This window comes from Glarea lozoyensis, assembly GCF_000409485.1.
Source record: "Glarea lozoyensis ATCC 20868 chromosome Unknown GLAREA12, whole genome shotgun sequence".
In the NCBI taxonomy this organism is placed as follows: Eukaryota; Fungi; Ascomycota; class Leotiomycetes; order Helotiales; family Helotiaceae; genus Glarea; species Glarea lozoyensis.
Window position 1 is genome coordinate 595,062 of NW_007360986.1, and position 13,381 is coordinate 608,442.

A 13,381-nucleotide genomic window follows, 5' to 3' on the forward strand; every position below is an offset into this window, starting at 1 on the left:
CAATGGTGGAAAGCCAGATATCAAGCCCTTCCAAACATTCTGCCAATATTCCATGGGCGCATCCTTTGCGTTTGGCGTTGCCAGCGGGAGGAAGCTGTCCCGGCAATACTGCAGTTCTTCTTCCGGTGCAGGAAGTCACAGGCAGAGGTGTGGTAGCGAGGGATGAAGGCGTGCATGCGCGCCCAACAAAAGTACCAACGTACATGACAGAGATGGGATGCGAAAATGGACTGATCAGAGTTGAGATGGTGGATTAGAAGCGTGGTGCAAGCCCAGTTGTCGTTGCAGTGGACAATCACCAGCAACTCATGCTCATCGAGTTGGATGTACGAGATCTGCGAGGCATGGCGAGACATTTGACGAGATGGTTTCCTCGTTCGTATGGCAAAAGTTACACGTAACGTTGAGGTCGCTGTTTGGGTTGCATGTTTTGGTTTTCTGTCTCTGCAAGACGAAAGTCTTCTCCCGGAGAGCCAACAGTGCGAAGCATTGTTCCACGACCACCACCCCTTCGGCACCTTTTCAGTCTCCTGGTCGGTTCGGTTCGTGAGCACCAGACTCGTGGTGTGACGACAGAGGCACACCGCACGCCATGCGACCAGTTATGGAGGTGTAAGTCGGCTATCACGTCGTTCAAATTGCAGCGATGTCGAGTGTTGAGCCAGTATTCGGCTTACCGCTCTGTCGAAAACGTGTTTTCAGTTTCGCGCCAGCGGTTTTGTGCATCTGATGGGGCACTGCCGGTGTTGGAGTGGTCCTAGTTTCCGCATTCCGCATTGAAGCACCAACGGTCGTCTTTATGCATCGGAGAGAGGTCGATTTTGGGTTATCAAAGTCTGGAGGGCCAAGGGCAGAGAAGAGACGCGGGCGGGGAATAATAATCGAGCTGGCAGTGACTGTTCCCGCAAGATGCTGGTTCGAGTCTAGTGTGCACGTGCCCTGCCGTCCTGGCTTTCCGGGAAGGGGAGAAGTCTCTCGTTCTGTCGCATTCGCTTTTCTCCTCGTGGATGAGCTGGAAGCCAGATGATTGTTCATATTTTCTACTCTCCTTTTCGCAGCTGGTACTGTGCTACTAAAGAGGTCATTCATTCCCTCCGCACCTCTGCACCTCTGCACCTCTGGCAGCGCTCCTGCCCTATCTCAGGCTCTCTGCGTGGTTACAACACCAGTACTGCAGTACTCTACTGCGTACGGTTAGAGCCAGCTCCAATCACTCGGTATATTCCCGTGTCTCGTCTCGCCGTGTCCAATTCCGCAAATTCCACCGGCCAGGCTCGCAAGGGCTCCAGCCAGTCAGTGCCACTGCACTGCACTGCAGTCTACTCCCACTTGCGCTGCAAAGACCAATTCTCCCCACTCCACGCCCCTCACTGTCTGCGACTCCCACGCCCCGACAGGCCACCAAGCACCCCTCGCCCTGTCACCCTAATCAAGTCCTTCCTCTCCGTCCCAAGGACCACTCTACAGGATCCCCCCTCCCCCCTCCCCCCAGCAAAACCCGCCGTGCCCGCTGATTGAGTCGGCGCCAACTCAAAACACCGGCCATCCCTCGAGCCTGCGACTTCAATTCCCTTTCAACCCGCCTTTCTTGTCCGTCGGCGGCTCGTCTGTCGAATCCAAGGAACCACCCCTTCCACCATAGCATTGTCACGATCGAAGACGCCCTCATTTAGTTGAGACAGCCACTTTGCCAGCGACATGGTGATTTGGCCCATGAATTGACCTTGTAGTCTTGTTCTCCGTTACATCTTGCATCCGATCGATTACGAGAAAAGTGCTGCAGAACTCGGGTGGAGATCGGGATCTGAACCACATATTTTTACCACGTTTCGAAACATCAACACCAATCTCGACCTACTTCATGGACCGATAATAACTACATCTTTGTCCTGGTTTGAATTTTGTCAAGCATCAGAGTGGGAAATCATGAGTTCTTCAGCGCAATCCGGGCCAGATGCGCCCACAGAGAAGAAGAAGGGACTGTTGTCCAGGATGAAGACGGTACTTAAAAAGGTGGACGGTTCGAAGCGACTATCATTTTCCTCCAAGGTCCCGGTCGCTGGGTCGAGGTGAGTTTAATTAGGTTGACTGCGTGTATGTCCCCCTCTGATAGCCTGTAGCACAACAAAACCTGCTCTAACTCCAGTTATCGCTCCAGTTGAAGAGAAGCCAGCCCCCGTGGAAGCTCCAAAAGCGTTGCCAGAAGGACCCCAGCCAAAGAAGGTTATTAGATCCGACATAGATGCTGAGCGTGCTCGCAAGTTGGGAGAAAGATTCAGAGTGACCATTGATCCTCAACAATTCTCTTCCAAGCGGATCGAAAAGGAAGTCTATCGCATTGAGAAACCGATTCGCATGAGGATACATCGACAATGTCATAAGTGTAATACAATCTTCGGAGGAAACAAGATCTGTGCCTCTTGTGATCATGTCAGATGTAAAAATTGTCCAAGGTCGCCTGCCAAAAAGACCGACAAGAAGGATAAGAAGGTCGTTGCACCAGTTGACGTTCCCGGTGTGTTGGATCTGGAAGCCGACACGTACTGGGGTTTACAGCAAGAAACCGTCTTGACTCGGCCAAATCCAAAGCCAGGACGACAGCCATTGGTGAGAAAGAAACCAATGCAAAGGGTCAGAAGAACCTGCTGCGAATGTTCAAGCTTGTTTCTTGCAAACGCGAAGACATGTACAGGCTGCTCTCACAGCCGGTGTGTAGACTGTCCTCGAGACCCGTAAGTTCAACCTTTGGCTGATGTTGATTCAGACTAATTTCTCGTAGTGCAAAGAAAAAGCAATACCCCGATGGATACCCTGGCGATGCTCCATCAAAAGATACTAGTATTCCAGTTAAATACTGCTGCCACAAATGCAACAAAGTCTACGCTCCTGTCCCTCATCCCGCCAGCGGCGAAGAAGTCAAACAAGACTGCGTACGATGTGGCCACGAAAGATGTCCAACCTGTCCTATCGCTCCCAGGCTGAAGGTCGAGCCGGAACCCGATCCAGAAATCGTCAAGAAAGTAGAAGCCAAACTAGCCGCCCTGACCGTCAGTCCCACGCCCGCCTGACACGAAACGAGCAAGATGACCCGACATTTGATTCATCCCTCCTAATCAACGAATTTTCACATCATCAGTCTCATAGAAAGACATACGTCCACCCTCGACCATTTTCCGTCAAATTCTATATCCACTTCATACATGAAAAAGCATAATTTACGAGGAGATGAACGCATTAGCATATTTATTCATATTTTTTTTCGACGACATCTCCGCTATACCTATTTTTTTCTTCGCATTGACGCGCATGCTTGCTTGATTCATGGACGTATGGGATAAAATGATTGGTTGAATATATTGGGAATTTTTCGGACATGGAAAGCGTGTGTGCTAGCGAGCGAGCGAGTTTGGGTTTGTATATTTGAGGGGGGTTGTATATACCATGGATGTTTTTTGAGGAATTTTGAAGATGATGGAAAGGATGGGGATAGGAAGAGTCTGGTTTGTGGATGAGTGGGGGAAGAGACTTGATATGAGGATAGGAAAAGAAAATGGGGCTAGGATGGGTTGCGTTTTGCTATATTACCTATTCTTTGATGATAGGGGAAATGATTGAAATGAGAGAATGGCTTGCACCTCACAAGAATCACTTGACTGGCATCATTTCCCTTGTTTTTGGCTTAAGGATTTTCATTTCCTGTCTCTCTGCTACATGATTGCCTGGATTATACGCATCCCCTGCCCTTCCTGCTTCCTTTCTTGAACGCGCTCGCTCCTCTCAACACCAGTCGTCTCAATCGTCTTCACAATGCGTTTGGAGCGGAGCTTTGTCCCGTTAAGTAATAGGCTTAGTGATGATCGGACTTTTGAATGTCTCTGTTGTGGTGGAACACTTTATATGTTCGTGATGTCTTGTTGACTGACTAAATCAACTTCTCTGCGATACTTCAAGTGGACGGGTGAAGTGATATTGTGTTTTTGATGACGTGTTTTTGTGAGTTGTGATTGGATTGTCTGGATGTGTTGTGTGGAGAGGGAGATTTTGTTTGTATATCTCATATCTCTCTAACCTAATTAGCTCTCTGAGAAAAGTGAATTGTAGAGAAATTCCACTCATGTCCTCTCACCTGATGTCTCTCTGCGCTGTTGTTGAAATGTCTTATTTGAAGAGGGAGATTTTGTTTTCGATACTTCTTCCGACGTGGTTGTTGGTAGAGGTCTGGGAGTCTGATGTGAAGTGGGACAATGTGTTTGTAGGTTGTGTCTTTTTGAATGAGTTAGCCAACTTCTTCAAGACAGTTGAAGGATGGGAGAGTGAGGGTATCTTACCCTTTGCTGCGAGTTTTGGCGCCATTCTCGTTGATCTTGATGTTTCTCACGGAGAGGCACATTTGGTTTGAATGGTGTATCTTTGAATGAGTTAGTCAACCTCCTTAACACATTTAAATTTGGGATCTCAGTGATACCATCATACCTTTTGCTGCGATTTCTAGCGCCATTCACATTGATCTTGTTGTCTCTTTTGGAGTGGCACAGTTTGTTTGAATGGATGCCTCCAACTCTCCAAGGCATGTGTTGTAGTGTAGAAGCCCGGCGTAGTGTTGCTTTTGGCCTTTTGTTTGACTATCTCGTTCGAAACGGCACATTCCATCTGCATGGTCGTCTCTCTGTGGTTGGGTGATTCAGATCCTGCGGGGACTGTGAATTATGTTAGTAAATTAATGAGGATGGTGAGAATGGTGAAGATACCTACAGCTCGAAACAGGAGGAAAGCAAGAAACACTGTCTCTTTCGCCAAAATTGGTTCTGTTCTTTTGTGGTTTTTGATTTTCAACTTTTTTTGGGTGTTAAAAAGTTTAAATTCGCTGTTGCCTCTTACGAGGGCTTGACATCTTCCTCGCTTTGGTGAGAAGCCGCTTGAGGAGGGCTCTCAACATTATGAAGATTTTCTCGGATAATGTGGTGGGCACTGGTATCATTTCCTCAAGTGGGTTGGGACGCTTGAGGAATGCAGTCTCGTAGTCGATAAGCATTTTGGTGGATTGTAATATTTGTGATGTTTGTGAGAATTAGAATGTCTGTGAAGTTGAGAGTAATTGTGATGAAGTGAGGGAAAGAGGAGAAGAAAATTTTCAGAGACACGCATTCATCTTAACTATGTGTCTGGGCTTACGTGCTGGGCTAGATGCTAGGTATTCTTGAGAGTGTTATGATGGCATTCGCTTAATTTATGGGCACATAGGGGGGAGGACAAGAAACCAAAATGACACCAAACGAGTAGTGCAAATAGCGATTGGCTTACGCATCGACACTAAAATTTGTCGAAAATTATGATATCAATAACGTATTGACTCATATACGATCCCTTTCACTGCGTGACCAAACACCAACGGATCAGAGCCTACTTCCGAATTTAGTGCTGGGGAGTAGTAATGACTACGGTTAGCTCCCGCAACGAATCGCAGGGTGAGCTTGTGGATAGAAAATTCTAGACACTACACTCTTTCGCGTGTTCGAACTCTGTGAGATTCATCATTGCCTATTGGCTTCAATAGATTACGCGTAGAAGACACAAATTCTTAACTGTATATTTATATTTTCGCTTCCTCTTTCCGGTTTCCTCTGGAATTTCACTTGCTAGAATGTGTGAGTAAATGTTATGTGAGATCTGATGATTCTCGGTTTTGGCAAAATCGATGGGAGTTGTGACTCTACACCCAAGTCATCCTTATAAGTAATAAATATTTCTCTATGTATCTTGATTCTGTGCCCCTCTGAATTGGCCACTACTCAACCTATTATGTTTTTCACAGAAAATCCCACGAGGTTTTCCACGAGGGACCCGCAAGTACTACATTTTTGTTCGGTCGATTGTGATAGAGCTCAGCTGAATTCCCTTCCTGGTCTTGGTGAGGTTTGGTATCCACCTTATAGCCAAGCGTTCTTTCAAATGAAGTGAAACACCAAATAGAGTTCTCAACTTTCTTATCTACTCAAAACAATTGACTAGATCTGGGATATTGAGTCAACCCATTTGAATGAATGTTATAAATATCCACGCTTTGTTTTGCAACCACCAGGGTCTCTTAGCCGAGACAGGAAATAAACTTTCACAACGTGCAGACGGTTTGTTTTACTATTATTCTGTCATTCTGTTTAAACCTCACCCAGTTTTGCCCTCTAAATAATCTACTCCTTTCTCTCAGTGAATCAGTGACATCTTCGAGAAATATTTCACACATCACCTCCGGGCGTAGTAAGCAATACTTCTTCAACCAAAACTTACTATGAATTCTGATCCAAACCAAGAAAGGCTAATATCTCATATTGTATTTTTGGGAGGGTAAATACATCTATCCTCTGTTTTTCCAAGCCGTTTAGTACCATTTGAATTTGAACACTCCTCGAGGCTTAATGAGCTGAACCGAATAAAAAGGAAACCTTACGTTCTGGTGCAAATTGATGGTTCATAGTACCAAAAAATGTTTCCTTGCATGGGACCACAAAATGTTACTGATCATGTGAGTTTTCAGTCGAATCCCGTAGACCAAGCCTCGGTATGGAAAGTGCCTAAGTTTTTGACAATGCTGTGAAAGTTAAAGGTGTTAGCAGGCTTTTGATGGACAAGACCTGTGACTGTGCCAGGCCAACTATTTTCAGAAGCCTCAACACCCCATAATTTACTCCGTGTAACTCAATGACACATTTTGTTCCAGAGAGACCTGAGAGGGGTTAAATAAAGCTACACCGGGTATTACTTACTCTTATTCTTTTGACGAAAGATTCTATGTTTCGGTAATTGGGTAAAATAAACATTACATTCCCACTGTCACTGATGCTTTGCTATATCTACCAAGAAACTGGTCTTGACATAATAAAAGGCAATTTTTCATGCACCTTGGTGTGCACGGGCTATGTGACAGGAGATGCGATATCGACAAGGTTTTGAAGTCGAAGTTGTGAATAGCAACACTCCTATCCACTCACTTTATCGATGTCTTAACATGTCCTAAGAGTTAAGTCTATAATCATCAAGTCCCAAATTGGTGGTAAATCATAATAATAACGTTGCACCTGCTCTCAAGTATGATCGCTGCCGAGCTCAAAATTCGACCCATCACAAGTCCCGACTACAACTTATTATAGTCAACCCAGGTTTGCACCTAGCGCCCGCAATCCTTTCAATCTTAGTCTCGCAAAATACTTAGACAGTAACAATTCCGGTAGTCTCCTCAAAAAATAAATTTATAAATTTCGTCTCTAGAATTCTGGCTAATCAACACTCGCGTATACATAGGGGGCCGAATATCTAGATCCACAACAGGGGATCCATTTAAGCATTGTTGTCTGGAAGCTTGGTTAGCTTGAATCTGCTTAAGCAACTGCCTTTTCTGAGACGAAAAACACGGTGGGTGCAATTAAGGCTTCTTGGCATACTTGGCACACATGGAACCTGCCGTTAGCTGTGGCACAGTCGCGGACCTTGGCTTGGATTTGTACAAACCTCACTTTGACCGTTCATGGTGTCTTCTCACTAGCCCTCATTATACCCGACAAGCAAATCATCTCTGCCTTCGTATCCGTACGCGCTTTGGAATGGGCAGTAGTATCTACCGAATTGCGGACCAAATGAGGCACGGCAGTGGCCAGACCAGCATAGCAATTGTTCCAAATTGCATCAGGAGAAGAAACCGGTCAGGTTCTTATCGTGAAATGTACGAAAAGTTGCATGCTGCTTCTATTTTTGCGAAATCGTTTGATTAATTGATCACTTTTCGTTTTACATGTGCCTTTAGGCGCGGGTTGTACAAAACCACAGCGAAGAGGCCCACATAACCATCAAGGGAGTCTGGAAATCAGGTATATAACTTGAAGGAGCTGCGCTCTTTTTCATTCTTTATATCCTCACCTCATTCTGTTTGGCTGATCATGTTACTCAGAGGCTCGCTTCCTCTTCTGGCCTCAGCACTTTGTGCCGTAGATGTCTGTGGGGCATTTCTTCAGGGACAACATGACTTTGTTGACTTCAATATCACCGATGGCTTCGACGATATTGTTCAAGGGATCGGTAAACGCCAAACTAATGTAGAGCTACGAATATTGCCTCTGGGAGCGTCGATTGTCAATGGTTACATGGAAAGCTCTGGCAATGGGTGAGTTTGGATTGAGCTGATTCAAAGATTAATATTGCTAACGGTCTATAGATTCCGCAGATACCTCCGAGATCAATTGAGATTCAAGGGTTGGGCTGTCAATAGTATGTTGTTCATAATCATTCCCGTCGCATTATCGATATGAAATCGCTCACTATCGTCTCTTTCAATCGGCTTCAAGTAAATTCCTTCGCTAATCTGGATGTGTCTAGTGGTCGGAAGTAAACAGGGAGGCAACATGGTGGACAAGGCACGTCACTCAAACAACATAACTTGTCCAAATTTCTGACCAATTGCCAGAATTTCGAGGCTACTGGTGGTGATACAATCACTCAAGTAACAGAAGCAAGCAAACTGAGTACGGGTTACAAACCGAACGTCATTCTTCTCAACGCTGGTACGAATGATGCCAACCAGAACTTGCAAGATGGATCTGGTGCTCGTATGGAGAGCCTACTCAGGAGCTTATGGGCCGCCGATGATATGGTTCGTACCGTCGATCTATTTGGCTTAACCACAGGATGCAAGGTGCACTTAGTTGCATTTCTCACTTCCTTATAACCCGCCATTATAATTGGAGTCCATCATGCTAATACTTGCCTTCTAAACAGAGCGAAACACTGATCATCTTGTCTTCGGTTCTTCAAAGAGCCGATGCAAACGCAGAAAAGAACCGCATTGAAATCAACCGACAGGTAAGTTGTAGTGATGAAGTCTTACGCTCTATGAGACTATCGCACGATACGTGGACAGTGGGTTTCATGATATCCAGAGCTAACCAGGAGTCATATATAGTACATCGAAGTTGTCAAGAAACTGATGGGCGAAGGCAAGCCCCTCAGGTACATAAGTATGCAAGAGCTTAAGATGCCTGAAAACTTTAATTCTGACGGAATTCATCCTAACGATAACGGTTTTAAGATCATGGCAAAGTGGTGGTGGGTTGCTATAGAATATGCGAACAAGGCTGGATTGATCAAAGCCCCGAAACCATTTGCAGGAATTTCAGGAACCACCTGCGAAAAAGTTGCTGGGAACGCAGCCTACGGTGGTATCACACAGAAAGGTTCAGGCACAAGTGACGGGATCTACTCTCATGATAGCAAGGAGATGGGCTCTATCTTCTCGTACACCAGTGAATTTGATCGTGGCCAGGTAAGTTCCCGAATGTGAAACTGATTTATGACTGACTTGTCTAGTGGTTCTTTCCGGGTCTTTACGGAAGAAAGTATGACGATCTAGTCGGATGGTGGTAAGTTGTCTTCTTCTTTACACAATCACTTATGATTTGCAGGCTTACGATGTATGATAGGATCACGGATGGTGTTGTCACTTTTGCCACATGGAAGAATATGGGAGAGGGAAAGTTCCAAAGGCTTTCAGATATGAGTACCTCCCTATTCTGCAATCCAGCTGGCATTTGGTTCGTCGATCTCAATGGTATGTACAGTCTTACTATCCGTATTTCTATGCACGAATACGCTAACAGATATTTTTAGGCGATGGCTATGACGACTTTCTCTGTGTTGCACCTTCTGGCGATACCCAAGCCTCCATCAATAACAAAGACGGAACAGATACCAAGCCACCCACTTTCAAATTCATCGGAGTAATCAAGACCAACACAGGCTACAAGCAAGAGCGTGTTCGCTGGGGAGATATTGATGGCGATGGAAGAGCGGATTATTGTGTCATTGATGACAGCGGAAACGTGTGGGTTTGGAGAAATGGCGGCACTAGTAAGTCGACTCCTGAATTTCCCCGGCTTATTTGCTTATATTCGCGTGTGTAGGTGACATACCAGATCAATGGCAAGCAATGGGTCTCAGATTTACTGCGAAAGGCATGGGTGACATGAAAGGAGTCAGGTTCGGTGACATCAACGGTGACGTTAGTGATCGTTTCCATTCTACATGTATTGAAGTTAACATGATCAGGGCCGTGATGACTGGCTGTGGGTAAGTGAAAGCGGCGAGACAACTACTTGGACCAACTCTCGAAGTTGTAAGAAAGGCAAAGAGGGCGATGGACTCAACGTGGCATGGTATGTGACTTTTATTACCTCTGTTTTACAAAACTCACGATTCCACAGTCAAATACATAACAGCTTTTACTCACTGGTTCCTCAACAGGCAGCAAGGTTTCTGGAAAGGCTCATCGTCTGGCCCCACTCATGCTGGGGTAGGAGGTACAAGTAACCGAGCCAGGATTCATTTCGCAAAGATCTATAGTTCGCCTTACTTTGGCCTCTTAGGCCGAGCAGACTATATCTTCATGGAGTCTACAAAACAGTCTGACGGCAAATTCAAGTTCGACATGAAAGTATGGAAGAATCTTGGATCTGGTGGCGCTAAATTGAAAGGTTTGACCTTGACATATGTTCACTCACAAACTTTTGCTAACGGGTGTCTTCAAGCTGACGGAAACAAATACTGCAATATGCATGCCCATGCTGACGGACGTATGGACTATGTCTGGACTCTTAGTACCGGAGAAATGACTGTGTGGCCTAATCTAGGCAAGAAGTCTGTTGTCGGTGATGATGTCTTCTGGGGCACACCTGTGGAAAACATGTTCAACCCAAGTGCTCTGATTGGCAAACAACTTGACAGACGCGACTTGCATCTCGTTGACTGGGATAATGACGGAGCTTGCGATATCGTCTGGACAGGTACATTTTTCAATGTTCTGCGGCTTGACACAAACGATCAATGAAACTGACGCTGTTACAATCTAGATCCGGATAACAATAACAAGGTGTCTGTTTGGTTGAATCAGTACAAGACGAAGGGCGCTTTCACTTGGACATATCTAGCCAACCCAGCACCAGTCCTGAACTGCCCTGAGAAAAGAGGGCTGGGGATTCATGATCTTCCCGTTCGTTGGGGTGACGTTTCTGGAAATGGACTAAGTGGTCAGTCTTGTTCTCTTACTATCTACAGACAATTTCTCGATATCCTTACTGACTCATTCTAAGATTATTTGTGTCTGGAGCCTAATGGTCGAACATGGGGATACGTTCATAACACTGATGGAAGCTGGACCTACATTGATCGTAAGTCAGCAGGGTCTTGGAAATTAAATCCCAATGCAGTTTTGAACCGGAATCAATTCTGGAATCTACAGTTGCATCATGCTAACCCTTTATAGAATTCAAGAAAGCCGAAGGCATCGACAGAGCCAATATGCGGTGGGGAAACGTCAACGGAGATGGTGGAGTAAGTCAAGCCATAATTTGGTGTTCCTTTTTCTGAACAAATTTCCAAAACCCTCATTCAAGACGCATCTCTTTATTGGTATCTGTTCGAATCTGTCTGACTAGACTTATTAGGACGATTTGATTTGGATCGACAAATGGAGTGGTGATGCGACCGTGTATATCAACAAGGGTCGTCTAGATACGGGAGGGTCACGCTACTGGTTCAATCCTTCAGGAAAACAATACGGTATGTTTGAACCCGTGTCCTTCATGATCACGCTTGTACACATGCTCATTCTAAAATACAACAGCTGGTAGTTGGGCTGGAACCTGTCAATACTTCCCAGATCTGGACGGCGACGGAAGAGCTGACTTGCACTCTGTGATGACAACAATTGATAACACAGCTGAGACCTTTTTCAACCGCTGCGGACTTTTTGATCTTTCCGGAGACGATGCTGGATGGGCACCTGGACAGGTAAGCGGAAATTCCTACTCTGTTTTTCTTTGGCACAGCTAGAAGATGGCCCCTCTGGTGCTATTTTTCGTTTCTCAAAGATTTGCGAATTGTGCTGACATCGACTTCTCAATCAGGACCCTGGATATGGTAAGTCCTCTATACTATCCCACGGACAACTGCATATACGGTCTTTTCACCAAGACATTGTCTTGTCTTAGAACCCAGTCTCCACAGATTGTGCTCTATAAGATCCCAACTAACAGTACACAGGCGCACTACCTGCGGAGCCTCAATTGCCTGAGATTGCCGCACCACCTCCTCCGCCTCCTCCACCACCTCCACCACCAAAGCAAAATTGGGATGCTGGCAAGTCTGAACAGCCAATTCCTACAGGTGCTTGCGGACAGGGATGCTCTCCAACTGGCGGTTTCTTCTCCGATGCCCAGGTGAAGGGATGGTGTCAAGGACTCGTTGACGACGTGTAAGTCACTTTCTCATCTCCAAAACTTCACTGCACATGCACCGAGAGACTTCGCCATCAAAGTCATGCTAATTCATGCCACAGCTGCAACAGCGATAACCAAGTATTCAACAACGATGTAGGATTCGGTTCTATCCTAGTCTTCGCTCCCAATAAGGACAAAGAGTGCTCCGAAGTAGCTCCAGCCACGGTAGACGAATGCTACGCTTACTATGTCCAGAGTCAAGCAAATTCTGCTGCTGCTTGTGGAACTTATGCGCCCGGGGGTGGATCACCGACCTGCATGTTTTATGTGAATAACGTGGATGGCGAGTCGATGGGTGCTATGAGTATCAGTGGGGGCTGTATTCCAAATGGAGGGAAATTGTGTTAGTTTCGGAGCGTTGGCATACCATGCCGTGTTTTTCATTCTTCACTGAAAAGCACTGAAGTGGTATCTGTATACATTCTCGGGTTGGCGGCTTGAGGAAATAACCCAGGGATGAAGCTTGTAGAGCTTCGACGTTCTTGTGAAGATTTATATGTCCAAGTCAAACTGGACAGCCCACTTTGGTCAAAATATTTCTTATTAGTTCTAATAATTATACACAACTAAATGGTCACATGTCCTCAGGTCTAGCAGTTCAATTCGCTGGTAGATTTGGAGCACACTGTCCTGACTCCTAGCGCTATGGATGGCTCGGTCTCTTTGCGTAATTTTTAGAGCTACTAAAATGGCTTGTAGCATTATCTGGCTTCTTGTGTCACTACGCTCATTCGTGCCGTCGAGAATACAGGGCTCTATTGTATAGTGCTCGCTTAAGGGAGGACCCATCCCCCCTTTTCCGGGTAGGGCTGAGCCAAATGCCCGCTTCCGTCTAGACCATTGATGTCATTCGAAATAGCCATCACAGTACATACACACTGGGCATTTTTCAAATAGCAGATGTGATGGATGTTTACGGGCGAGATAATGGTCGTTGATGCTTATGCTTCCACGAATAAATAAAACTGCAACGGATCGAGGAACATATTCAGAGTTTGGATTGCATGTCAAATCATTACCTGGGTTTATGGGGAACGAGATATAGATAAGAAAGAACATGAACG

General features: G+C 45.7%; 3 protein-coding genes across 3 annotated transcripts; 2 read left to right on the forward strand and 1 right to left on the reverse strand.

Moving 5' to 3' along the window:
- Positions 1-1,926: 1,926 nt before the first annotated feature.
- GLAREA_10637 (uncharacterized protein) lies at positions 1,927-3,068 on the forward strand (the record flags this gene model as incomplete). The annotated part of the gene is made up of 3 exons (XM_008079738.1): positions 1,927-2,069; positions 2,121-2,732; positions 2,780-3,068. The coding sequence occupies 3 exons, from the start codon at positions 1,927-1,929 to the stop codon at positions 3,066-3,068; spliced, it is 1,044 nt and encodes a 347-aa protein (XP_008077929.1).
- A 1,090-nt stretch (positions 3,069-4,158) lies between these two features.
- On the reverse strand, positions 4,159-5,032 carry GLAREA_10638 (uncharacterized protein; the record flags this gene model as incomplete). Its single annotated transcript, XM_008079739.1, has 4 exons — positions 4,159-4,263; positions 4,329-4,408; positions 4,503-4,697; positions 4,879-5,032. The coding sequence occupies 4 exons, from the start codon at positions 5,030-5,032 to the stop codon at positions 4,159-4,161; spliced, it is 534 nt and encodes a 177-aa protein (XP_008077930.1).
- Positions 5,033-7,928: 2,896 nt separating this feature from the next.
- On the forward strand, positions 7,929-12,665 carry GLAREA_10639 (Integrin alpha N-terminal; the record flags this gene model as incomplete). The annotated part of the gene is made up of 20 exons (XM_008079740.1): positions 7,929-8,152; positions 8,204-8,256; positions 8,365-8,393; positions 8,453-8,638; positions 8,764-8,847; positions 8,948-9,307; positions 9,352-9,404; positions 9,465-9,592; positions 9,652-9,891; positions 9,945-10,042; positions 10,090-10,196; positions 10,285-10,823; positions 10,890-11,066; positions 11,130-11,207; positions 11,303-11,370; positions 11,484-11,598; positions 11,663-11,829; positions 11,946-11,958; positions 12,082-12,292; positions 12,377-12,665. 20 exons carry the CDS (start codon positions 7,929-7,931, stop codon positions 12,663-12,665), a joined length of 3,219 nt encoding a protein of 1,072 aa, XP_008077931.1.
- Between the last annotated feature and the right edge of the window lie 716 nt (positions 12,666-13,381).